Source organism: Cannabis sativa, chromosome X (genome assembly GCF_029168945.1).
Source record: "Cannabis sativa cultivar Pink pepper isolate KNU-18-1 chromosome X, ASM2916894v1, whole genome shotgun sequence".
Classification (NCBI taxonomy): Eukaryota; Viridiplantae; Streptophyta; class Magnoliopsida; order Rosales; family Cannabaceae; genus Cannabis; species Cannabis sativa.
The window spans coordinates 73929199-73955045 of NC_083610.1; the positions used below are offsets into that span (position 1 = coordinate 73929199).

Below are 25847 nucleotides of genomic sequence, written 5' to 3' on the forward strand. Positions count from 1 at the left end.
CATTGATAGTGTTTACAGTTACACACCAATTTGGTATATAATTTGATATCCTTTTGGAGTGGAATGGTGTGAAAATTCCATATTCAATTAGTGACATAAAACAAGCAGATTTAGAGACTAAATTATACTGTTACGAGTTAAACAAATCAGATGAGCACATGATGATAAGAACAAAAGACTTAACAGGCAAATCTAAATTAGGTTTAGAGAAACATAACAACTAATTTTCATTCATCGAGGCAAAGAGTTTCACCATAACAAAGACACAAGATAGCAAACTCTAAACAAACCTCTAAAACATCCAACTACAACAGCTACTCTTAACATGTAATGTAAGCTTCAGTCATGTCAGAATCAGTAATGGCAATACCAAAAAGAGATCAATGAGATCTATACCACTGTATTCTATTGTCAAAGACAAACTTTAGCTAATCAAAAAAACAATAAAATACTATTACTGTAAAAACAACTGCCCCTAAAACTGTAACCTTCATTTAATCTTCTCAACTATGTCCTTGATGGTTTTGTCCATGTCCAAATCTTTCATCGGCTGAAATGGTCGCTTCATTTCCTGCAAATTAAAACACAGGTATAACAACAGTAGTTAAAGAGATTATTAATAAGGAAATACTATTAATTAGCAGAATAACTGATTCACTTGTGTCTTTATTATATTAAAAACCTCTTGCAAGTTTATCTATTCTGTCCCTTTAACTACCAAGATGGCAGAGCCATGATCTAATTTCTATTAGTAGAAATTATTCTCCAAAAACCCAAGTCAAATCATATTGAATAAAGTTCAATGCAGCAACACAAGAATTCAATTAATACGATTAAACTTACCAAAAGGCTGATGAATGTCTCGCCGTCTTTCTCACGAATCTCAAAGCAGCCCCTTCTAGGCTGTTGAAAAACAAAACAAATCATTGTTATTATATAATTTTACTAAATAATGGTAATGTAATTCATGATGAAGCTTAAGGTTTAGTGTTTAAAAGTAATACCTTATCTGGATTGAGCACAACTGTGATTCCAGAGACACCATCCTCCAACCCCTGTTTCACCTGGAGAGCCCTTGTCTTAAAGGCATTGCATTGTTTGCTAGAGAAAGCAAAAAAGTAAATTAGAAAAACAAGGTCAATACAGATGATATAAAACATATTAAGTTAGCCAAACTAGAAATTTAATCTATAATCTATACAATACACAATACAATGGTTGAGATTGTGAACAAAATTCCACCTGATTAGGCAAATCTCTACCATTGTCCTAATTTTCTGATTCAGTTGAGGCCAAAAACGAAATACCATTTACACATTCATAGACTCAAAGGTGCCTTAGCTCAAGAAACACACAGCACACACACAACCTAACTCATTATCAAGATATTAACATCAGAAATGATTGATGCTATGTTTTTTAAAATATATAGCACCTAAAGAATGGAAAGAAAAAAAAACTTTAAAGAAAGTTGATAAAAACCCTAACTTTAATCACTTGTTTTTCTCCGCCATTTTCTCAGTAGCCGCAATATTTATTATTAGTCATTTTTCCTCTTTATAACCCTAGACAAAAACTAAAATAAAAAAAAATAGAGATAAAAAAGGGATCTTGATTCTTTCTTTACCATTTTCCAAGAAAATAAATATATGTAAAAAGGAAAAAAAGAAACAAAGAGCGATGTTATGCACTTTCTGCCATAACAAAACATATGCAATGCAAGAAAGAACCTTTTTTTTTTCTCAGGAATCAAACATGATAAATAAATAAGTGAAAAATAAACAATAACAAGAAAGGAAAATCCCAACCAGTGTTCAATGACGATGGTCTTCATTTTGGGTTCGACCTTAACCTTCATCTTCTTCTTCTTGGTGGATGTTTCAGCTTTCACCTCAGGTACCGGGACGATGGTTCCATCAGTAGCTCGACGAGCCGCAGCACGAGTGACCCTCGGGACAGGAGGAGGATAAACCTTTTCCGCCACCTCAATCTTTTCCTCTTCTTTCTTCATTGATTTCCTTTTCTTGGTCGCCATTTCCACTTGCAGGGTGAGAGAGCAGGGCTTCTTCGTTCTTGGACAAAACCCACGAAATAAATTTCTCTCTCTCTCTCTGTCTTTCTTTCTCTCTCACCCCTTCACTCACTCACTCTCTCTCACTTTTTATAGTACTGTAAGGATGGTTTTCGTGCCCAAGTTCCCGCTCTTTTCTTGTGTAGGTGTATGATTAGACTACTCCCCCCAAACCCTTTCATTATCTAAAGAGCTGGCAAATCCTCTTTCTTTTTTCTTTTTCTTTTAAATAAATACATAATAATTCGATCATTCACTAACCTTTTGATTTTATTTAACAATTTTTGGGGTATAAAAAAATCACACTCGAAAATCAACACAAAATTTGCATTAAATTGTTTGGTATGTATAAGAAAAAAAAAAAAACATTCATATTAAGCATTAATACTTATTATTAAATTAATGTGTGGGACCTAATAGGTGTTTCACAATATTAGTGTCTTTTAACATTTCTAAAAACAAAACATAGAAAGAGAAATCTGAAAAAATGATTTATGAGAGAAAAAGAAAATGCATGTGTGGTGTAAGAGCAAAAGACAATGCTTAATAATGAGTGGGAAATAGGGTTTTGTAATTGAATAAATATTTTGTTTTGTGTAATTATATTAACAAAAAAAATAATGAGTGGAAAACAAAAAATTAAAAAAAGTCCCAATATACTTTTTATCTCTGGTTTCTCTAAATTGATGAGAAACCTAAATTGCTAATATATTTTATATTTAATTATAATTTATAATATTGCTTTCTTTCTCTTGGGTTACTAGGGTTTTCCCTTATTTTTGTAGTCGTTGTTCACTTTAGCTCCGAGGAGGACTTGTCTGGCCTTGAGCGCAGTTATAGTCGGGCCTTGCCTACAAACTACTTTCACTTAATATTTTATTTAATATTGGTCATTATTCGAAATTACAGAAACCAAAATCAACATATATTCTTAATTACAAACCAGAAAACCATTTGAAGGAAAGTCTTTGAACCAAATTTAGCCTAGCCTTTAATGAAGTCATGAGCATTATCTTCATAGGCTCTTCGGCTATACAAAATGGTTCATGGCCCATGGTTAGTTTAGCCGCGGTACATGTCACATGCTAAATACAGTCCATTACTAACTGATATGCTACATGTTAATATTCGAACTAGTATTTCTATGTTCTACTATCGAATGAAATTGTAATAAAATTAAGTATGTGTTAGCTATTGTAATTTGAAACCTCCTGTCTTTTCTCATTACAATTTTTTATTTTATTTTTAAGTGAGGCATTATACTGGCAAATTATACAAAAGAAGTTGCACCCCAGCAAAACAAAAAAAAAAAAGGAGAATTCCATATAACTTGCTTTGATCCTTTTTAATTTAATTCAAAATCAACTGATCAAACTAGAAGAGAATTCTTAAATTGCTTTAAATTTTTATATATATATAGAGAGAGAGAGAGAGAGAGAGAGAGTTGTACTTACTGATGATTGCTACACATTAATTAACTATAGATGAAACTTATTGTACATATAGGGAGGGGACACAGAACAGAACTGTCTTGGTCTACTTATAATTTACCAACAATTAATATGATGATTAATCTTTTATTTTTTTTCACACAGAAGTATTGCGTCTTTGGAAAACAAATAGAGAACCTTTGGACCCCTTCCCCAACCGGATTTTGTCATCAACATATGTGATCCGAAGTTTCACCTCACTTTCACCACCGTACCGGAATTCCAAAGCTCCAACCTTCAATTCAGGTGGCTCAAATATCACTTGGACCCATTCTTCATCTAGTGCTATCAGCTTTCCTGCCCATGAAAATGGAATAGATAGATGATGATAGAGAGAAATACTCATATTACAATTCTAATTTTAAACAAGTTTGTAACTTTAAGTCTCCAAGAGAATAATTAGAAAATTAGAGTTATCATAATGATAGGAATTTGAATCTTTGTCTAAGAGCAAACCACATGTTAGTGCATTTTGTTTAAATGTGACATTGTTAATTAATTGTAAAGATTAAAAGCAAATTATGTCTAGTTTGAAAACAGAGAAGAGGAAGAAAATGCTATGCTGAGCTCAAGATAGGGTGAGTGAGAACTTTTCTATTTAGGGTACACGAGAGGCTCTTACAGCAAATTATTACACATCATCAGATTCATCACAGAATATTCTAGCAATTATATACAAATTACAACCAACGGAATATTTCCTAATGATTGGTACTGCAGGGCCAGGGTGCATACCAAACTTTTGGGACCACTGCCTTTTGGTGATGAATCAACCAATTTCATTTCTCTCTTTCTCTCAATTCAAACACTCTCCTTCCTTCCTCTCTATCTCTAACCATCCACCCTCACAAATTCAATCTGATTTTTTTTTACTTTCATCATTTAACAATTAAAATTTTAATTCAAACTTAATTCTAAAATATTCACTTAAAGATACTAATTCACTAATTTTAATCCTTTAAGTATATGGATTTGTTTTTTTCTTTTTTTGGCACTTCGTCTCAAAACGATGCACCCAAACATACTTGATTTCTGAGGTCAAAACAATCATTAGTGATGCTTCCTTCAAAACTTGACTTTCTAAGGCAAAAAAAAATGATGTTTTCCATGAAAACATGAATTTTGAGGTCAAAATGATGCATTTGTGATGCTACAACAATAATCTCATATAAACTTGATTTTTGAAGAAAAAATGATGCTCAAATTAAGTTTTTATGAGATTATCGTTGTATCATCGCAGATGAATCGTTTTGACGTCAAAGATCAAGTTTTTATGCGAGTATCGTTTTTTGTTTCAAAAATTAAGTTTTCAGCGTTGTAACGTCACAAGTATATTGTTTTGACCTCAAAAATCCAGTTTTCATTGGAGCATAGCTTCAGCATTGTTTTGTTCAAAATTGAAACGTAAACAAAACTAATTAAACCTTGTACAAAAATGTTCAAAACTCATAAATAAGTATTTCAAGTGAATATTTTGGTGAGCGCTTCAACGATGAAGAAAGGAATCGTGATCAAATTTGTGAGGGTGGTTGAGAATCAATGGATGTTTAGATAGAAAGAGAGATGAACGGTTTGAGAGAGAGAGTGAGAGTGACAACTTTATTTAAAATTGTAGGAAACTAATTAGAATGCAATGCATGGATGGTCAAATTTCTGTGTGGCAAAAGCCATAGAATAATAAACAGAAAGTAAAACTGGTGGCAGACAGTATAAAACATATATATATACATGTAGATAGATAGATAGAGGAGAGATTGTGATTTAAGACAAACCTTTCAAAGAGACCTCTCCCTCCAGGAATCCAAAAAAAGAAAAGGTCACTAAGTTTTTGACAATGTCAGGAGATTCTATACCCTGAATCATTTCTTTGGTTTTAAAAAAAATGCGACCCAATGCACTTCTGTACCCACCCCCAGGTGATGTTGGCACCGAGCAGTACACCACATCCCAATCTGAAGACGAAGAAAAAGCTACTTTTGTTAACTCTTAGGCTATGTTTGGAAGTTGGAATTCTGTGGAAAGAAAAAAGTGTCTAAAAAATTAAAAAGAAAAATCAATTTTTCATGTTTGATATGAAAATTTTGGTTGAATCAACTTTTTTTCACATCAACATGAGCAAGTGATTATTTTTTTTCACTTTTTTTACCCAATATTTTCCTTACTTCTTTCTTTCCCCACTAAAATCCAAACATAACCTTACTGAAGAAGAAAAAAAAACCACTCGATACACAACAGTACAAACTGGTTTCTTGAAAGAATTAGAGACCTGAATCTTTATTGCTATCACAAGAATTACAAAAGTTCCCAAGCACTTGGTGAAGCTTGGAGGTCTCTCTGAGTAAGTTTTACTCAATTAGAACAATCAAATCACCCTTCCTATTTATATTAACTAACACTTAATGTCTTTAACTAACATATCAGCATTATTAACTAACACATCAGCACTAACGGGACAGCTCACTAATAAGACTGCCACCTCAGATATACAATTGTTTACATCAGGTTTTGATAGGAATTTTCTCTATTAATTGATAAAAGAAGTGAACAAGAACAAGTGTTGGGTATTCGTGAGACCCAATACTACTGCTCAATACAAATTAATTGTCCACAGTCCACACGACAAATGAACCCTCTGCTCTCTATCTATTCTATTAGTACTTAAGGTGTAGCATAAACCCATAAACCCAGCCACACTCTAATAAAGTCCCCCCTCTGACTAATTCTCTCCCTGCACTATCAGATTTCTCTGGTCTCCTAGAGTAGCTGATAAATAGGTGTAAGCATAATATATTTATCCAAATTAGTATTGGGTTTGTAATAATTTAATTAAAAATCTCAAGTCTTCGGATTTGAGTACTTAACCTCCAAAAATAAGAGGGCATTTCACTGGCTCATTGACACAATATTTCTGCAACTCTTGAGCCACTTCAGCTACATTCATGTGCTCCTCTTTTTTAAGCAAAACACCTCTGTCAGATTCTGTAACCTGGTCCGAATTCCAAATATTTAATTCTTAATATTTTCAAAAATAAAAAATCATTATAGAACATTAACAAACCCATCTATCTCATTAACAAATACAAACATTCTAAACTAAAACTAAAAGGAGCTTGATAATAATAATGAGAGATATTTGGCGTACCTTGGAAAGTATGGAGGAAACAAGATCATCGGGACCGGTTCGGAGCTCCAGGTTAGGGGCCGAGACCGAAGCTGAGACTCTCAATGTCTTGCTCTGACGAAAACGAGGGTGATGAGATGAGGTTAAATTTGGGCGAAACTCAAAAAAATTGGATCTTGGGATCTCAGAAACCCCTCCAAACTTGGAGGGTAGTAGTGCAAAAGAAGAAGCAGAAGCCATGGAAATGAGGTTAGATTTACAGAGAACCTGAAAAAAAAGAGAAAAAAATGGTTGTTGCTGGTGCTGTGTCTGGTGATGGATAATAGAAATCAGCATTTTTTTTATTATTTTTAAAAAAAAATATATACATCAGATAATTGGAGGATGATGCCACGTGGATACTAAATCAACGTTGGACCCCCTTATTGTTTGGCTATTGGCTGTAAGTATTCCACGTGATCAGATTTTAATTTCATAGCCTTATCTATCCCTTCTATATATTTGCACTAATTAGTAGTGTTTTCCCTTTTTTATTTTTGGAAATGGATAATTAGTAGACCTTAAGGTGCCTTAACTATTATGAGGTATTCCTCTATAATTAATTAGGAGTTTTTTTTAATTTTTATTAAAATAAAATATATGAGAGTGGATATTAAGTTATAAGGTAAATACTATTTTAAAATTTGTGTTTTGTAAAAATATTTTCTGTTTTGTTAAATGATAAAATGGACATTGTATTTTCTAAAATTGTACAAATAAAATCCTAAACTGATTTATAAATCGTACAAATGACAAAACTAGTTACATTTTCTATATTTGTTCGTGTTATAAATTGTCTTAAAGTTAGTTATATTAAAAAATAAAATTGTTGAAAATTCAACTCATAATTCTATTTTTACTATTTTAGAAAATATATGATCTGTTTTATCATTTAACAAAATAAAAAATTCAATTAATAATTTTTGCAAAATAAAAATCCAAAATAATATTTACTATAAATTATATATTGATATTACATATCATAGTGTTAGAGATATTATTACAATGGAAGATAAATCAAGATATATACAACTCAATTGTAAAAATAATACAAGGACAATAAAAATATTGATTAAATATATGTTACACAATACACATATATACACTATATATATTGCATATATATAGAAGAGAAGATTACAACACATGTTGTTGACCGAGGTTTTTGGCAACCAATATAATAATAATAATTAAGAGAGCTTTAAGGAATTAAGAGAGAGGTTTTTACGTGGTTGGGGCGTTAATGAGCCTTAGTCCACGAGTCTGTATATTTATGATAGTATTTATTACAGAGAATGTTCTTGGTGGATTTTTCCTCTTCTAGTTTTTATGAAACCCAGAATTTTCGACCCCCTCTTTTATGAGTTTGGGGGGTATTTATAGTGTTTATGTGGGGTGATCCCTAGAATTGAGGTACATGTCTTTCTGTATCTATCAGTAAAGCCACACATTCCCAATGAATAAATCATAGGAAATGCACGGTCTAATCCCTAGGCTTTGTAGGGATTTTATGGATGTAGTCTTTTATCCTTTTTGACTGATGTGATTCATCACAGAGTAGCCGTCACTAGACTTTATTGATCATAGCCTAGTAGATGCAAAGTGGGGATTGTGCCGTCAGACTTTAATACATATGGCAGTTTCAATACGCCTCCTCCCATGCGGCATTAAATGCGAGATGACTGTTCAGATAGGATCTGACACCTCCCGGAGATGCTTTGCTGCAGTCTTGCTCTCCGGGAGTATGTGAGACTTACATGCCTTTTCCGGGAGGCATGTCTAAGGTTGATCCCTGCGCTTAAGAAGACTTAGCTGAATTATATAAACGCCAAACCCTTTCTACCTACGTGTCATCATCCGGTTGGTCCACGCATTTTGGACAAAATCAGGGGCAACATTTACCCCCCAAGCCTTGTTTGGTGATGAAGTGAACAAGGCTTGCTTAGGTGCCTCCGGTTGCCTTATTAGCTTCCTGGCACGTGCTTTGGGCGTGTGGGGATATATTAATGACCATTACTGTAGTTATTTGCTTTTTGCAGGCGTCGATTCGTTTCTTGTCCATTAATTGATACGGCGCATTAAATGGGTGTCAGATGGGCACTCAAACGTTTTCTACCGCCTTGATGATAATTTAATCCAACTGTTGGATCTGTAGAATTCGAATCGATGGCCATCTTAACCGTTCAATGGTGGTTGATTACAGCTGTCCTACGCCTGTTTTGGCCTATAAAAGTCAGCCTTCTTACTTCATTTGGTTAACTTTCAGCATTTCACCAAAATTTCTCAAAGTTTTCCAGAGAGAAAAGAAACTTCAAACACCATTGATTTCCTGCTCTTATTCCTTCGGCGCTGCCAGTCTACGTTTTACCGGCGATCAACACCAACCTCCAGTCTTCGAACTTCACGTAAGTTCTTCATATCTCGTATACTAGTTAACTGTTTGTTCACATAGCATGCTTTACTGTTTATTTATTTTTTCTGGGAATGGTTTTGTGTGAGTTTCTGTACGATGTATTAAATTCCCCCTTTTTGCATTTAGATCACTTCTTCTTACTGCGTTATTGTTGAGGACCCATCTTTATTCCATGTAATGACCACTTTAGGGCTTAGAGTAAACCTTGCCTTTTCGGTTTTACCCTTTTTATTTTCTCTTTACTTTTTTGCAATGTCACTACCTGTGGGATTCTTGCACCCGATCCTTGCCAAGGAAAACCTTTTGGGGCTTTTCTTATTTGGCAAGTGTCCAGAGCGGGCATCTTTCCAGCGGTTAGGGGACCCCCATTCCCTTTTTGAATTATGGTTTGGTTTGGGGCCTAACTGCTGGATTTTTTCGATCTTTTTCAAAACCAAAAAATGTCCACTTCCGCATCCGGTTCCAAGTCTTCAAAGAAGGGAGAGGTACGTTTGGCTACCCTGGAGGAGGTCATGAAGGGTCCTGTGGCCCAGGAAGGGTACAAGTCCCGTGCCAACGGGTGGGAAGCGACTGAGCTCCATTCTACTTTGACCTGCGCCCACCAGGTGGAGAAGATCGTGGTGGTGGCAGGCATCAAGCCCTCGACCTTCGGGACCTATCATCGACTGCCACGGGACGAGGAGACGCCCAACCATAACTACGGGGGCTTCGGAGCCTGGAGCCAGACGCATGTGATGGTCGGGGCTATGCTCCCCCTCCAAGACTACTTTATTAATTTCCTTGTATTTGTCGGCCTTGCACTATACCAACTCATTCCCCAAGCTTACCGCCTGCTTTCAGGCCTTTTTATTTTCTATGCTGCCCGAAGCTGGGGCTCGCCCAGTCCGGCAAAAAATTTGTATTTTTACGAACTCATCTCTATTCTTAAAAAGGGAGACAAACTTAAGGACGGTTTTTATGGCCTCCGGGCCCATCCTTTGAATGAGGGCCCAGTCCCTTTTAACCAGCAGAAGCACGTGAAGGAGTATCGTCACCGCTTCTTCTTCTCCTCTAGTTTCCAAGCCATGGACCGCCCAGAGCTTCTCACGGAGTGGGTTAGGATCCCTCCTTATCAGCGGACTGAGCCTACCCAAATATTTCTTCAACGGGCCAAGACTTTTGCCACTTACGACAAGAAGGCCCTCGATGTCGGGGAGTTGGTCACGACAGAGAACTGTCGGAAGGCCAAGTTGATTTTGCGGCATCAGTTGATGGATGACTTCAATCTCTCTAAAGTCATCTGTCCGAACGTGAGGGCTTCGGCCGCAGAAAAGGTGTTCCGAGACGACATCATTGCCACGGCGGAGGACAAGTATCAGAAGTACCTCTTCAGGAGGGAACGAGAGCTGGCCTACATCAAGACCCAAGCGACCGCCGGGAGGACTCTTCGCCTGGAAGCTCCACCGGAGCAGAGGACCCGTAGGCCCAAGCCAGTGGTCCCAGTCCCAAATACCGGAGCTCCCGATGCCAGCACTTCGGGTTCGGGTAAGTCCCCTTTATCATTACATTATGTTCCTCCCGTCCGTGAGTATACCCGTCTTAGGCCTATAGCGTTCGACGAGCATTTCCGTAGGTTTAGAATGTCTTCTTCCCAGTGGGGGGATCATGCCAAGGAGTATTACCTTTCCCACTCAGGCCATTATTTAAGTCGGTCCCGGATGGGTTCGGGACCTCCGGCGCCTATTCCTTTGGATCACTCGGCCTACCTATCTTCCAGCTGGTTTCTTCCCTCGGACAGTTATCTCGGGGATGATGAAGCCAGTGCCATGATTCGAGACTTTGCTAGGGCCAAATTAGAGAGTCAGTGTAGGACTAGTTTTATTGCCTTTTTGCTAAGTGTAGTTTGTTTTCATTAATGTCCTAACACTTATTTCTTTATTGCAGCAGCCAGGCCCATGGACGATCTCCTGGCAACTCCTGCTGAGGCCTACAGTCCGGACGCTTCTATACCTCCGGCTGTCTCCCAGTTAACTACTCCCGGGAGGTCCTCCTCTGATGCTCCTTCAAGCACCATTGTCCTGGTGGACAAGGAAGAGGAAGTTGAAGAAGGTGAAGTGGAGGACCCGGCTGCCCTTGAGCATAAGCGAAAGGGCAAGATGGTGGAGGCAGAGCCTTCCAAGCGGACCCGGAGGGGGGACACTCCAGCCCCGCCGCTGAGCCATGACTCTGGAATTCCTTCCGAGGCGGAAGAATACACTGTGTTGCACGGCATAGTGTTGACCCCGGTCTCTGCGGATGAGGAGAGGCAAAATCTCTGTGTGGCCAAGCATAACTACGCCCTTGACGAGTATAGTCGGGGGCATGCGGAGGTGGAGGCCTTGAAGAGAATCTTACGGGAGGAGCAGCAAAACACTCTCAACGAGGAGGCATTCCGGAATCCGTGAGACCTGAACATGGATCCACTGACGGATTGGTTCAATCGCTTCCTCGGGCCCACCTTAGCTCCCTTTGCCTCGGAGATGACTAGCGGGTTTGTCTCCCATCTGACTCAGTTCCCGCCTAAAAGATATGCCGCTTGTGCCTCCCTGAACTCCATCTACCAGGTTCAAGACATCAGCTCTGCCATGGCTGCGGTAGGTACTTGTAATTTATTCCTTCCCTTGATATTTTGTCTAAGGCATCCGATCTCACTCTCATCTCCTTTTTCAGATTACTGCGGAGACCATCCGCCTTTCCAAGACCTTAATTAACCATGGCTTCGTCATGTCCGAATTTGGGGGCATAGACGAGGCCGTGAGGATCCTGCGGGACTTGTTTGCCAAAAGGCGGGCCATCCAGGAGGAGGCTGATCGAAGGGAGGCCCTCGCGGAGGCGAAGCTCAAGGAGGAAGCTAAACAGAGGGAAGCCCAAGTGGAGGCGAAGCTCCGAGAGGAGGCCAAGCGGAGGGAGGTTGAGACGGAGGCGAGGTACCGGGAGGCGCTGAAGGCGAAGGGTTAGGCAGCTGCCAAGGCTAGGCGTGAGCTTCAAGAGGCCAGGGAAGCTATGGACGAGATGGCTGCCAAGGTAAAGTCCTTAGAGGAATTGCACCAGGCAGATTTGCAGTCTACGGCCAACCTGACCGTGGAGGTGAAGGAGTTGAGGGACTTCAAAGATCAGGCCTTGAAAAAGGCCAAAAAAGAAGAACTCCTAACCCCCGTCTCCTGCAAGCATTGTGCCAAACGCTTCGACGACGGCGTCTATATGGTCGGGCAGTCGAACGGCCAGAGCATCAAACTTGACTTCTATCCCAAGCCTGAAGAGGCTCTTGCTAAATTTCGGGAGAAGAAGAAAAGGCTAGATGCTTTGCTTGAGGCGCGCCGGGACCCTCGTCTTCCTCCTCGCATTGATTAGGCCGCGGAGTCCAACCCATTTCATCATAATTATCTCTCTCTTTTTTCTTTATTTACAGCTATTTTTCTTTTCTTTAAGACAATTTTTAATTTAGTTGTTTATATTTTTTTTTAAGAGGAGACAGTTATTATGGCCCGTCCCCAGGCCTTTTGTATTTTTTCTTTTTGGACCTGTCCTTTGGGTCAGGATATTTTAAATATATATATATGCTCGCTTTGATACATATTTCTCTTGACTATGTTTTTACTTTTGGCCTGTTTTACATCTGTCCGTGTGGTATGCCTTAGTACCCCCCTGAGTGGCATGAAAACTTTGTTTTTAAGGCACTCAGTTTTATTTAAAATTTAGAGGTTACATACACTTTGACTGTACAAATTCTTTAAACAAATCCTAAGTTAATATATTTGGACTATTGGAAATACTTCCGGAGATGATCAGCATTCTAAGCCCTTGGCACAATGGTTCCGTCCATCCTCAATCTCATATGGCCCTTCCCAATTTGGCCCAAGTACCCCCACTCCGGGTTCTTGAGTGGCTGGGAAGACTCTTCTTAGGACCATATCCCCAATAGTGAATTTTCTATTTTTAACTTTAAAGTTAAAATACTTAGTCACCTTCTTTTGATAAGCTGCCATTCGTATTTGAGACTCGTCCCAGAGCTCTTCAACCTGATCCAACGCTTCCTGTAATAAGGCTTGGTTCGTAGCTGGATCATAAGTTGTTCTCCTGTGGGACGGGAATAACGTTTTCACTGGGACCATTGCTTCACAACCGTACGCCATTGAAAAAGGCGAGTGGCCGGTCGTAGTTCTTGGGGTCGTCCGGTAGGCCCATAACACTCTTGGCAATTCTTCAGGCCAATTGTTTTTGCGGGCCAGCAGCTTTTTCTTTAGGGTGACCTTCAGGATTTTGTTGACTGCTTCTGCTTGTCCGTTTGTCTGCGGCCTTGCCACCACGAAGAAGCTTTTAACGACTCCGTGTTGGTTGCAGAAGTCAGTGAACTCTTCGCAATCAAATTGTTTTCCATTGTCAGAGACTATTTTGTGAGGCAAGCCATATCGACACACTATGTTTTTAATAACAAAGTCTAGTGCTTTTTTAGCAGTTATATTCTTCATTGGCTTGGCCTCCGTCCACTTGGTGAAGTAGTCTACTGCTACTATTGCATACTTTACTCCTTCCTTTCCTGTTGGCAGGGACCCAATAAGATCTATTCCCCAGACCGCAAAGGGCCAGGGACTAGTCATCAGGGTAATCTCATTGGGAGGAGCTCTCGGTATGTTCGCGAACCTTTGGCACGAATTACATTTATGAACGTAGTCTATACAATCTTTTTTCATTGTTGGCCAGAAGTACACTTGTCTCAATATTTTCTTTGAGAGACTTGGTCCTCCTGTATGATCTCCACAGAACCCTTCATGGACCTCTAGCATGATATGCTTAGCTTCAGGGTCCGATACACACCTTATATAAGGCATGTTGAGTCCTCTTCGATAAAGAATTTCGTCCATCATCACATAACAGTGAGCTTGATACTGAATCCTTCTGGACAGTGCCTTTTCTTGGGGCAACTCACCTTTTGTTATGTAGTCGACGTTGGGGACCATCTAGTTGGGTTCTTGCCCAACCGTTGTTATGGCTTCTTTTATTTTGATGCTTGGCTCTACCAAGCGTTCCACAGGTACCACCCCCAGTTTCTCGATTTCGCTGTCTAAAGCTAACTTAGCCAGACAGTCCGCGTGGGCATTCTTTTCTCTGGAGATTCTTTCCACTTTATAGTCCGCGAACTCGTGGAGCAGTTCCCGGACTACCGCCACATATGTGGCCATTCTTTCTCCGCGTGTCTGATATTCTCCCGACACCTGGTTTACTACCAGTTGGGAATCGTTGTAGACTTCTACTCTTTTAGCCCCCACAGTTTTTGCTAATCTCAGCCCTGCTATCAAGGCTTCGTATTCGGCTTCATTGTTAGAAGCTGAGAAGTCAAATCGTAGGGCTGCTTGGAGTCGAAGTCCGCTTGGAAATATCATTGCGACCCCTGCCCCGGATCCATTCTCGTTGGAGGCTCCGTCTACAAATACTTTCCACGCTGGGACTGATGGTGTGGGTATGTTTGCGGTAGCTTCGACCCCATTGCACTCCGTGATGAAGCCTGCTAACGCCTGTCCCTTTATGGAAATGAGAGGGATGTAGTGCAGTTCAAATTGGCTTAACTCCATTGCCCATTTGAGGAGTCTTCCGGACGCTTCTGGCTTTTGTAGGACTTGCCGGAGTGGATGATTGGTCAATACCTTGATTGGGTGAGCTTGGAAGTAGGGTCTCAACTTTCTTGAGGCCATCAGGAGGCAAAAAACTAGTTTTTTAATCACTGGGTATCGCGTCTCTGCTCCTATCATGCGCTTGCTGACATAGTATACGGGATACTGAGTTTTCTCTTCTTCCCGAACTAAGGCTGTGCTGACCGCATTCTCGGAGACGGCCAAGTATAGGAACAAGTCTTCTCCGAGAACGGGTTTGGATAGGATTGGTGGCTTAGCCATGTGCTCTTTTAGTTTCTTGAATGCCTCCTCGCACTCGTCGGACCATTCAAATTTCTGACACTTCTTCAAAATGTTGAAGAAGGGAATGCATTTGTCTGTGGACCGGGAGATAAAACGGCTCAGGGCAGCAACCTTTCCGGGTAGGCTCTGCACGTCTTTGTGTTTCTTTGGGGAAGGCATGCTCAGGAGAGCTTGAATTTTTTCTGGATTTGCCTCAATTCCCCTCTGACTGACGATGAAGCCCAGAAACTTTCCTGACTTAACCCCAAAAGTGCACTTCTTCGGGTTGAGTTTCATTCCGTATCTTCAGACCACTTCAAAGCATTCTTCTAAATTGTTCGCGTGGCTAGTGCACGCCTTTGACTTGACTAACATGTTGTCCACGTATACCTCCATGTTTCGCCCCAGCAAGCCTTTGAACATCCGGTTCACCATCCTTTGATAAGTTGCACCAGCATTTTTTAGTCCGAAAGGCATGACTAGGTAACAGTATACCCCCTTATCGGTCCTGAAGCTAGTGCATTCTTGATCTGCTACGTGCATCTTAATTTGGTTATAACCGACTATGCGTCCATGAAGGATAGTAGTTTGAATCCGGAGGTGGCGTCCACCATTTGGTCGATCCTTGGCAAAGGGAAACAATCCTTTGGCAGGCTTTGTTTAGATCGGTGAAGTCTATACAAACCCGCCAGGTCCCGTTGGGCTTTGGCACCAGTACCGGATTGGCTAGCCATTCCGGGTAGTAGACATCTCGAATCATGCCACTCGTTAGCAGTTTGTCCACCTCTTTTTCTAAGGCTTCCGCCTTTATTGAGTCGAGGGGAGGTCGCTTCTGCTGGATCGAGGGCATGTCTGGATTGACATTGAGGACATGGGTGATGACGTGGGGACTTATGCCGGTCATGTCTTCCTGGCACCAAGCAAAAATATCTGTGGCGCCCCTCAGTGTCTTTATTATTTTTTCTTTTTCCTCCGGCTCTAGGCTCTTTCCTAGCCGGAGGACTTTGGTGGAGTCGAGGTCGCACACCGACACTTCCTTGACGTCCTCCATTGGTTCTACAATTTTTTCGGATCCAACTCATCCTCTTCTGCCATTTCTGGCTCAATAACTTCTCGGACCATCAAGACGGGCAGGTGGGCAGCAACGTTATAACACTGCCTGGCCTCCCCTTGGTTTCCCCTCACCGTCCCTACCCCAGCTTCTTGGGTGGGGAATTTCAGGCACAAGTGCCGTATTGATGTGACCGCACCAAAATCTACCAAGGCCGGTCGGCCGAGGATTGCGTTATAAGCTGTTGGACAGTCCACCACCACAAAGGTGCAATACTTGAAAGTGTTTTGGGGTGTGTTCGGGCACAAGGTGACTGGGAGCCTCACTTTTCCCATTGGGATAAGCGTAGTTCCATTAAACCTTGTGAGTTGGGAACCACTTGGTGAGAGATCTCGGTCCGTTAGGCCTATTTCGGTGAAGGCCTCCTTGAATAATAGATTCACGGAACTCCCGTTGTCGATCAGGACTCTGGCCACGATCTTATTGACAATGGGAGTCTCTATGACCAAAGGGTCATGGTGAGGGAAATGCACTGTTTTAGCATCTTCTTCCGTGAACGTAATGGGCTGATCCATTAGCCGGGGCCTTTGAGCTGGGAGTTGAGTAACCTCCCAGACCTCATCATGTTTCACGGCCCCTGCGTACCGTTTGAGCTCCTTGCGAGTAGTTCCTCCGATGTGGGGTCCTCCCGAGATCATAGCCACTCTTCCATTGGGTCTTGGTGGCAGGGCGGGAATATGCTGGGCATCTCCGGGGGGAGCAACGGGGGCTAATGCTCCTGCTGCACCCCCTGCCGCTCCTTGAGGCAAAACTCCAGTCGCCTGACCCAAGTTGAGATAGGGCAACTGGTTCTTGATCCACTCGTATAGATGTCCCAATCGGATCAAGTTTTCGATCTCGTCTTTGAGATTTTTGCATTCATTGGTGTTGTGCCCAATGTCATTGTGGTACTCGCATCTCTTATTGGGATCCCTCCGGGAGCTGTCTTTGTACAGGGGAGGCGGCCTCCGGTAGTGCGTATTTTGCCTAGTAGCAAAATATACACGTTCTTGGGAGTCTGTTAACTCCGTGTATTGGGTATATTGGGGAGTAGACCCCCTTTTCTGCCGCTTATCCTCCGTCCGGTTGCTGCCTTTAGAGGACCTTTTGCTCCGAGAGCCTTGAGAAGGACCGGCTAAACTTGCGGCCGGAGCGGAGTGGGTCGGGGCTTGTCCACTTATCCCCGAGGGATTTCCAAAATGGGAAGATGCTGGGGCCAAGGCTTGGCCTTGACTATATCCGGGAGTGGCAGAAAACTGTATGCCGCTCAAGGGTGGAGTTGTTGTTGGCAAAGTACCTGGGAGCTGAGCTCCGGGTGCGTATCCTGCTATCCCGGTAGGATATTATCCCCCATAGGCCACTATTTGGGCCTCTTCCAGGTTGATATATTTCTGGACTCTTCTCTGGAAATCTTGAAGGTTGGAAGCTCCTTCTTGCTGTAACTCGTTCCAGAATGGGGTCCCTGTGCGGATGCCTGCTTGGAGAAGAGCAAGCTGTTGTCCGTGATCTACTTTCTTGGTTTTTGAGGCTTCTTCCCTGAATCTCTTTATGAAATTCTTTAATGTCTCCGTAGGCAGCTGCTTGTGTTAGTCAAGGCGCTGACCTCCAGATTGACCTTCCTTGCGGCGACAAATTGTCTCTGAAAGCTGGTTTGCAACTTATTCCAGCAATCCATGGATCCTGGTTCTAGCTTCTTGAACCATTCTTCCGCGGATCCGCTTAGAGTAAGCGGGAAGCACAAACATTTGGCGTCATTGCTGACCCTCATGACTGTCATGACTCGATTGAATCGTGACAGGTGATCGCTTGGATCCGAGTTCCCGGTGTAAACTGCCATTTCGGGCATCTTAAAATTTTTGGGGAGCTCTGCTTCCAGGATGTGTTTGGGACACGGCTCCCGGTCCTCACAATCAGAGTCGGAGTCATCGCCTTTCTGTCTCCGGGAAACTCGGGCGATGTCCTTTCGGAGTATGGCAAGTTCTGCCATGATACCTTCGTTTAACGTTCCCGTAGAGATCGCGGGTCCGTACTTCTTTTGGTCCAGGTGATCCCGAAGATCACCATGGTTCCCATTAATCTGATTTCTCAGATCGATGGGAGGGCATTTCTGGCCCCTTCTTCCTCTCCCTTCGGGCTCTTGGTGCACGGAAACGCTCTTTCGGTCCCCTCGATCCTGAGGGCCAAGACTCCCTTTTTGGAGTTTGCCCCTCTGCGAACCTTTCCCTTTAGGGAAATCTGAGCGGACCTTTCGCAGATCCTGCGCCTTTTTCTTTCTCCCGGGAGTGGAGGCAGGGTTTTTCTTTTGGTTCCCTTCAGAGGGATACCTTATAGGGCTAGGTTCCCTAGACTTCTGATATTGGGCTCTTGGTGAGGATTCTTTTGGTTCCTTTCCAAGTCCATCAGGGATGGCTTTAGGATGCACGTGGATTCCTGCTACCTCCATGGCTTTTTGCATGGCCAGCATCACCTCTTGCATCTTTTGGTTTTGCTCTTTTTGGGCTGCGATTTCAGCCTCATGATCGACAGCCTTTTGTCTTAAGAGTACCAGCTCTGAGTAGCTGCCTTCGTCATAGGCGTCGTACTCGCTGAAGTTTCCTTCATACTCGTCATCGGGGGTTCCTTCTTCTTCCTCAGAACCCACATTTGCTCTTGAGGCCACGTCCTCATCATTTGGATCTTGAGCATCTTGAAGAGGGCGAGGTTGACGTGTGCTTTGAGTCTCCACCATTGTTGTTTTGTTGTTGTGTACTGTCTACTTTCAGACGCTTCCTTCAGCTCTCAATGAAAGCACCAAAATGTTGACCGAGGTTTTCGGCAACCAATATAATAATAATTAAGAGAGCTTTAAGGAATTAAGAGAGAGATTTTTACGTGGTTGGGGCGTTAATGAGCCTTAGTCCACGAGTCTATATATTTATGATAGTATTTATTACAGAGAATGTTCTTGGTGGATTTTTCCTCTTCTAGTTTTTATGAAACCCAGAATTTTCGACCCCCTCTTTTATGAGTTTGGGGGGTATTTATAGTGTTTATGTGGGGTGATCCCTAGAATTGAGGTACATGTCTTTCTGTATCTATCAGTAAAGCCACACATTCCCAATGAATAAATCATAGGAAATGCACGGTCTAATCCCTAGGCTTTGTAGGGATTTTATGGATGTAGTCCTTTATCCTTTTTGACTGATGTGATTCCTCACAGAGTAGCCGTCACTAGACTTTATTGATCATAGCCTAGTAGGTGCAGAGTGGGGGTTGTGCCGTCAGACTTTAATACATATGGCAGTTTCAATACGCCTCCTCCCATGCGGCATTAAATGCGAGATGACTGTTCAGATAGGATCTGACACCTCCCGGAGATGCTTTGCTGCAGTCTTGCTCTCCGGGAGTATGTGAGACTTACATGCCTTTTCCGGGAGGCATGTCTAAGGTTGATCCCTGCGCTTAAGAAGACTTAGCTGAATTATATAAACGCCAAACCCTTTCTACCCACGTGTCATCATCCGGTTGGTCCACGCATTTTGGACAAAATCAGGGGCAACACGTGTAATATAATATATATATATATATATATATACATATAGCAAGAGAATAATATATATATATATATACACACACTCACAACCTTGAGTGTAGATTAGTGGGGATCACCATGACTTGAACAAAGTATTACATTTTTATCCAAAAGCTTATTTCCCCCTATCTCTAAGCACTAAGGTGATGTTTGGTTTGGTGTAATAGAAATGTAATGGTAATGGTAATAGTAATGTAATGGAATAGGAATCGTAAGGGTAATTAATTACAATGTTTGGTTTGTTGTTGGAATGAGTATTGTAATTAGAATTATTGTGTTTGGTTTGGTATAGGAATGTAATGGAATAAAATGTATATTGACCGAAATATCCCTATTACTTTTATTTTTTATAATTATAAAATTATTAAATAAAAGGTAAAATAGACTTTTTAATTTCTTTTATTATATTTTTATTATAATATTATATTAATTTTGTAATGATTTGTAATTGTAATGACCATTACAATGGTTTTTCATTGTAATGACCATTACTTCATACAATGTAATAACCATTACAATGTAATGGATTACAAAATGTAAAAAAGGAAAGCAAACAAAGTAATGGACATGTTGATTACCATTACAATTCATATTCCTATAAAACAAACATACCCTAAGGGAACTCTCTAGGAAATAGCTTTGGGAATTATCAAGCCTTTTAGGATTTTCTAGCAAAGTGCTTTTTTGATAAAAAAAAACTTCTCTTCAAAATGAGCACATTAGATCTCTATATATAATGTTTAGGATATCACAATTTAAAATTTAAACTCATAAACTCCATAGATGTTATGGACTCAAATGTAACTCCTACACACACCATAACTCCTATAGCATTAAGAATTTCAAATTAAAATGTGTAATATCTTTTTACACTCTTAATGTTGGTGATAATAGTGGAGGTTACTCATAGTAACAAGTAACTTCTCAAAAATTATAAGAAGATGATAACTAATATACATTATCATATTTACATATTATTAGTTTATTACACATATTTAATCTATATATTATATGATTATAAACTAGAGAACGAAATCGTGCTTCGCGCGGTCTTTAAACTTATATATATGATGATTTATATTATTATAAAAACTGCTAATTAAAATGATATTTATATTTATTCAATAAATATTTATTATAAATTGATAAATATGTAACAGTGCATAAAATCATCAATAAATTATGAGAAATTTACACTTAGTAACTTAATTTTGAAATAAATATCACAATTAACACTGCTTATTTAATTATAGCATATACCGTTAAGTTTTTTAATTTTGTTTGGACAATTGTATACGTACCAACCTATTTTGCTTTACTCTACATATATTATTTTGTTTTTCTCCTCTTTCTCTTGTATTATTATGATGATATACTAATTTTTTTTTCTTGAATATCTATCTATTATTCCTTGTTTTTATCTAACTCATATACTTGCTACATTTTATTTTCCTTATAATAATTCTTTTCTGATGGGACATTTATCAAATATTTATATTTTTATAAATTTTTTTCTTTTAATAGTTTTAGATATTTTTTTTATTAAAAAAATAATTTTAAAAATACTTTTCAACTATACTGGTAATCGTTTGGCCATCAGAATTGTATCACTACTCTTCAATATTATTATTTTGATGTGTGAAAAACATATATTTCTTTACCGTCACCTAAAAAAATAATCGAAATCAAAGGTAACCATTTTGTTTCTTTTGATTTAATTAACCAAAAAAAATACAAAAATTTAAATTTAAATAAAATAAAATATACCAACTAATTTTATTAATTATTTTTTTATTTAATATTTGAAAGTTACTGCTATGAGCCAATGTAGATAAATTTTTAAAATATATTTTCTACTTAGCTAACAATCAAACTGAAACAAAATTTAATATAGCAACAAATTTTGTGAATTAATAAAAGTTACTAGAATCTTATTTTTTATATAAGAAAAGCACATAGTATATTAAAATTCAATATAAAAACCAACATTATAAATTACTCTATAATTTTTATATTTTATATTTAAAAGTTACCAAATAATATATTTAGAATAAGTCTGCTTAATATCTATTTTAATATATTTCTTAAAAAAAAACTTATAAAGTAACTAGATAGTATTTTTTTTTTTTGACAAAGTGATTAAAATCACTCATGAATTTACGACGCCCACGTCCGCCACCGGCGCTGGAACCTCCTCGAACCAGGATAGCTCATCGTCTAACCGCAGAGCATGCTTTGCCAACCATAGGCCGCTAAAAACTTAGAACGAGCCCCATGGGACAAAACTGCCCCCGAAAATTTAGACAATAAAGCTATAACATCTTCCAACAACGCTCTCAACTCAATAAAACTGAAGTTCCACCTGAAAAATATCAAAAAATAGAATAAAACTTTAAGTATAAAATTATTCAAACTGAATAGAATCAACTAACCACCAAGACTAAGCAACTAGATCTCCCTATAAAATACTAGAACTAGCCAAAGGGAGTACCCTTTGGCTAGTAATAACTAAATTATAGCATTCTACTTCATAACCTTCATAGGATCCCTATTCCTTACCTTTACCCTTTTTTTTTTTTTTGAAAATTACCTTTACCCTTTTAAAAACAAACATAAATAAAATTTTCCTTTTAATACCCATTATTACTTAAATATTCAAAATATTATATACTAATTCTTTCATTTATTTCTTAAAAGTATTACTTATTTTTAGACTAAAACATGTCAAAATTCTTAATAAGTCAAGGGTGACTATTCAATGGTTACATTTTTATTGTAACCATATAGTTACATTTTTCTTTAACCTGTAATAGCAGGTTACTAATAGGTAGACTTTCTTTTTTTAGATTTAATTAATTATAATTAACTATTTTCTTAAAATAATTAATTAAATAGACATTCATTTTTTAGAATTATTTAATTATAATTAACTATTTTCTTAAAATAATTAATTAAATATTTAACAAGACCTATTTTAACAATTAATATTTATATTTAAATCTTTACTTAAATTATTTTAATAATTAAGCTATTTAATTATAATATTTACAATAAATTTTTTTTTTTTACAAAATTAAACTTCTTTTGACACAAATTAAAATTCTCTTCTTATAATAAATTTTCAAATAATTAATTATTTTTAAATGATATTTAATTATTTTGTTACAATTATATGAATTAAGTATGAGGTCTCAAGCTAATCAATCGATAACAAGTGCAGCCATTTTTTTCTAAAAAATCCTTCAACTTATTTCATTTTTTACTTTTTAAATATTTAAATAAAAAATTAAATAATTAAGTGTAATAATTTAAAATTAAGATTACAAGTATAATAAAATTTAAATTATGAAATTATATGTGTATAATTTTAAATTATAAAAAGTTTTGCTTTAAAATTTTAAATAATTTAAGTATAAAAAATAAATTGCTAAAAGATCCTTATATAGTAATAAATTTAAAAAAATTAATTAATAATTATAATTAATTTAATTTTAAAATATAATTAATCTTAATTAAAGTTTATAATAAAATAAATGATTAGGTTACTTTCAGGTTACAAGTTATTTATTATTTATTTTTATTTAATTTCCAAATTAATCACAACCATTTAATAGTAATCCAATGGCTTAAAAAAATGTAACCATGATGGTTACAATAAAAATGTAACCATTGAAACCTCAACCATAAGTCAAATTGTTTATTATTTTATTTATAGCGTAAAACATGGTATCTATAATCTTTATTCAACCTAAATTAAACCAAAATTGTATTAATATCCTTAAAACTTAAGTTTGTACTCTTCACATTCAAAAATACGTTTTTCCTAATACCTCTTAATCATACATTTAATTAATAATATTAAATTAATATTAATTAATCGAATTCGGTATTATGACATAATGCTTCCTTATTTATTTTTTAAAAAGATAACCTTCTAATTATTATACCATTCAAATTATTATAAAAATCATTAATATTAGTATCTTCCTATACAACTAATAAGGCAATAATCTCAATACTTCATTAGCATTTACTTCCCATTAATTTCAATATCTTTCCAAAAATAAAAATAAAATAAAACAAAATATTCTCAATTCACAATAAATGTTCCTACCTCCAATTAATTACAAAATCCCACATTTATAATTTATATACCAAAATTAATATTATGTTATTTATAATATTATGTTATCTATAATAAACTCATATTTATAATTTATCTAGACAAAATTAATATTATTTTATCCATAATAAACTAATAAGGCAATAATCTCATAATTACATACCATAATTGTTAGCTATTAAATTTTATAATATTTTTATAATTAATGATATCTTGTAATTTGAACCAAATTACCCTAAATAATTAGGGGCCAACCATAAATCAAGGGTGAAAACCTTAAAAGGCACCAAAGCCATAATAATGGCGCAGCTCATCCATCAAATTTGTACTTCTATTTCTTCCATAAAAAAACTAATACCACTCATCCAGAAATTATTTAAAAATACAAATAATGTAATAATTTTGGTGCATTCCCATAATATTGATAACAAACCAAAATTCCATAATAATTTGACTTTCCAAATATATCTGAAGCAATATATTCTCATTAGACCATTGGTATTACCACCTCCCTTTATTACAAGATCCTCAAGATTATTATTCTTCAATTTATTTAATTAATTATAATATTAAAATCTGAATACTAAAATTTCAAACACGAAAATTCCTAAAAAATATAAACCAAAATATAGCTAATAGGAATTAGCATTTAAAGTAAACCCTCTTAAACCTTATTTCAGTTTAAAATATTCTTTAATTCATACCTTAACCCAAATAATCCTTTTAGTCCGACTAATAAATCTGTATAGTGCATAATTTTAACTTTAAAATATTATTCTGTCAAAATTTTCTTATACATTCAATACTGGAAAACGTGAAAATTTAAACAAACTACCTTAAATAATTAGGGGCCCAACCATATAATAGGTGCTAAAGCCTTGTAAGGCGCCAAAGCCATAAATAATGGCACAAAATAGAACAAAATCAATACAAAACAAACAAACAAAATTACCACTATATCCTATTATATCAGCTCACCCAAAAAAGAACAAAATCAATAACAAACAACAAGATGAAATCAATTATCCACCATTTCAGCCTTCAACCCAACACGACACTGACTGAGATCTCCCAGGCTCAAAACTAAATTTAAAAAATTTAATTCAAAAACTTCATCGCACTGTGCAAACATTTAAGCAAAAATTCTAAAATCTATAAGTCTTTCACTAACTCAAAAAGAAACAAGCATAAATTCTCAAACAAACCAACTACAGACAATCTTAATGAATCTAAAACTAAAGGACTAGTGTTATCTAGATTCACATACTGTATGTATATACAATCTGTGGCACAAAAATGAAAAATAAAATAATATAAACTAGAGGAATAGTGTTACTATGTTTTAGAAATCCGTCTCCTATGGAGAAATTGGGGTCTCACGGGCCAAGAAAATTTAGGATATTAAAGATTTTGGGTTCGAAAAGATATTTCTAAAATTCATAACTCATATAATATCTAAAAAGAATGAAAGATTTAATTCAAAACAAAAAAGAAACTCACCTCATAATCGAGTTTTCAGTCCAATCCAAAAGAGGATCTGAGATATCTTGTCCATTAATATTTGAATTGGACTAAAACAAATATTTTTTTTCTGTAACTAGATAGTATTTTAAATATTATAGAACTAACTATATTATAAAAACTATTATATTTAATAACTTTACTAATAAGAGATATGTGGTAAATACTTATTTTTTACTGTACCTTATTAAATTCTTGAATAGGTTTTTGAAGGTATAACTGAAATAGTGCTAGAAAGAAAAATAATGTAAAAGAAATAATAAGATAGTATATTGTTACTTAAAATAAATTTTTGTAATGTTTAAGATATTATTTAATTTGTTAAAAAAAGTCATTATTTAGTTTTTTTTTTTCTTTTTGAAATTAAACCATTATTTAGTTTCATTAAATAACGAAAATTATATGAAATAATATAATTATAAAGGAACACTTATTAAAAAAAAAATATTTGTGTTAGTGGTTTATTTTCTAATTATAGCATATAGTATATAAAAAGAAA

At 37.1% G+C, this 25847-nt stretch overlaps 2 protein-coding genes across 2 annotated transcripts; both read right to left on the reverse strand.

The window, feature by feature from the left end:
• Positions 1 to 202: 202 nt before the first annotated feature.
• On the reverse strand, positions 203 to 2289 carry LOC115697437 (uncharacterized). Its single transcript, XM_030624446.2, has 4 exons — positions 1809 to 2289; positions 1005 to 1101; positions 844 to 903; positions 203 to 571 (listed from the first exon to the last, which is right to left on the reverse strand). Exons 1-4 carry the CDS (start codon positions 2033 to 2035, stop codon positions 491 to 493), a joined length of 465 nt encoding a protein of 154 aa, XP_030480306.1. The 5' UTR covers positions 2036 to 2289; the 3' UTR covers positions 203 to 490.
• A 1226-nt stretch (positions 2290 to 3515) lies between these two features.
• On the reverse strand, positions 3516 to 7016 carry LOC115697444 (probable plastid-lipid-associated protein 8, chloroplastic). The gene is made up of 4 exons (XM_030624458.2): positions 6704 to 7016; positions 6424 to 6547; positions 5334 to 5513; positions 3516 to 3858 (listed from the first exon to the last, which is right to left on the reverse strand). The coding sequence occupies exons 1-4, from the start codon at positions 6920 to 6922 to the stop codon at positions 3659 to 3661; spliced, it is 723 nt and encodes a 240-aa protein (XP_030480318.2). The 5' UTR covers positions 6923 to 7016; the 3' UTR covers positions 3516 to 3658.
• Between the last annotated feature and the right edge of the window lie 18831 nt (positions 7017 to 25847).

What these genes read in the sequence shown, in the direction of transcription:
- LOC115697437 (XM_030624446.2), bottom strand. Translation starts at nt 2,035, where the DNA reads ATGGCGACCAAGAAAAGGAAATCAATGAAGAAAGAAGAGGAAAAGATT. An exon ending in ACCATCGTCATTGAACACTG is followed by an intron (nt 1,102 to 1,808) that starts GTTGGGATTTTC and finishes TGCTTTCTCTAG; the next exon opens with CAAACAATGCAATGCCTTTA. An exon ending in TTGTGCTCAATCCAGATAAG is followed by an intron (nt 904 to 1,004) that starts GTATTACTTTTA and finishes GTTTTTCAACAG; the next exon opens with CCTAGAAGGGGCTGCTTTGA.
- LOC115697444 (XM_030624458.2), bottom strand. Translation starts at nt 6,922, where the DNA reads ATGGCTTCTGCTTCTTCTTTTGCACTACTACCCTCCAAGTTTGGAGGG. An exon ending in TTTCCTCCATACTTTCCAAG is followed by an intron (nt 6,548 to 6,703) that starts GTACGCCAAATA and finishes AATTCGGACCAG; the next exon opens with GTTACAGAATCTGACAGAGG. An exon ending in GGGAGAGGTCTCTTTGAAAG is followed by an intron (nt 3,859 to 5,333) that starts GTTTGTCTTAAA and finishes TTTCATGGGCAG; the next exon opens with GAAAGCTGATAGCACTAGAT.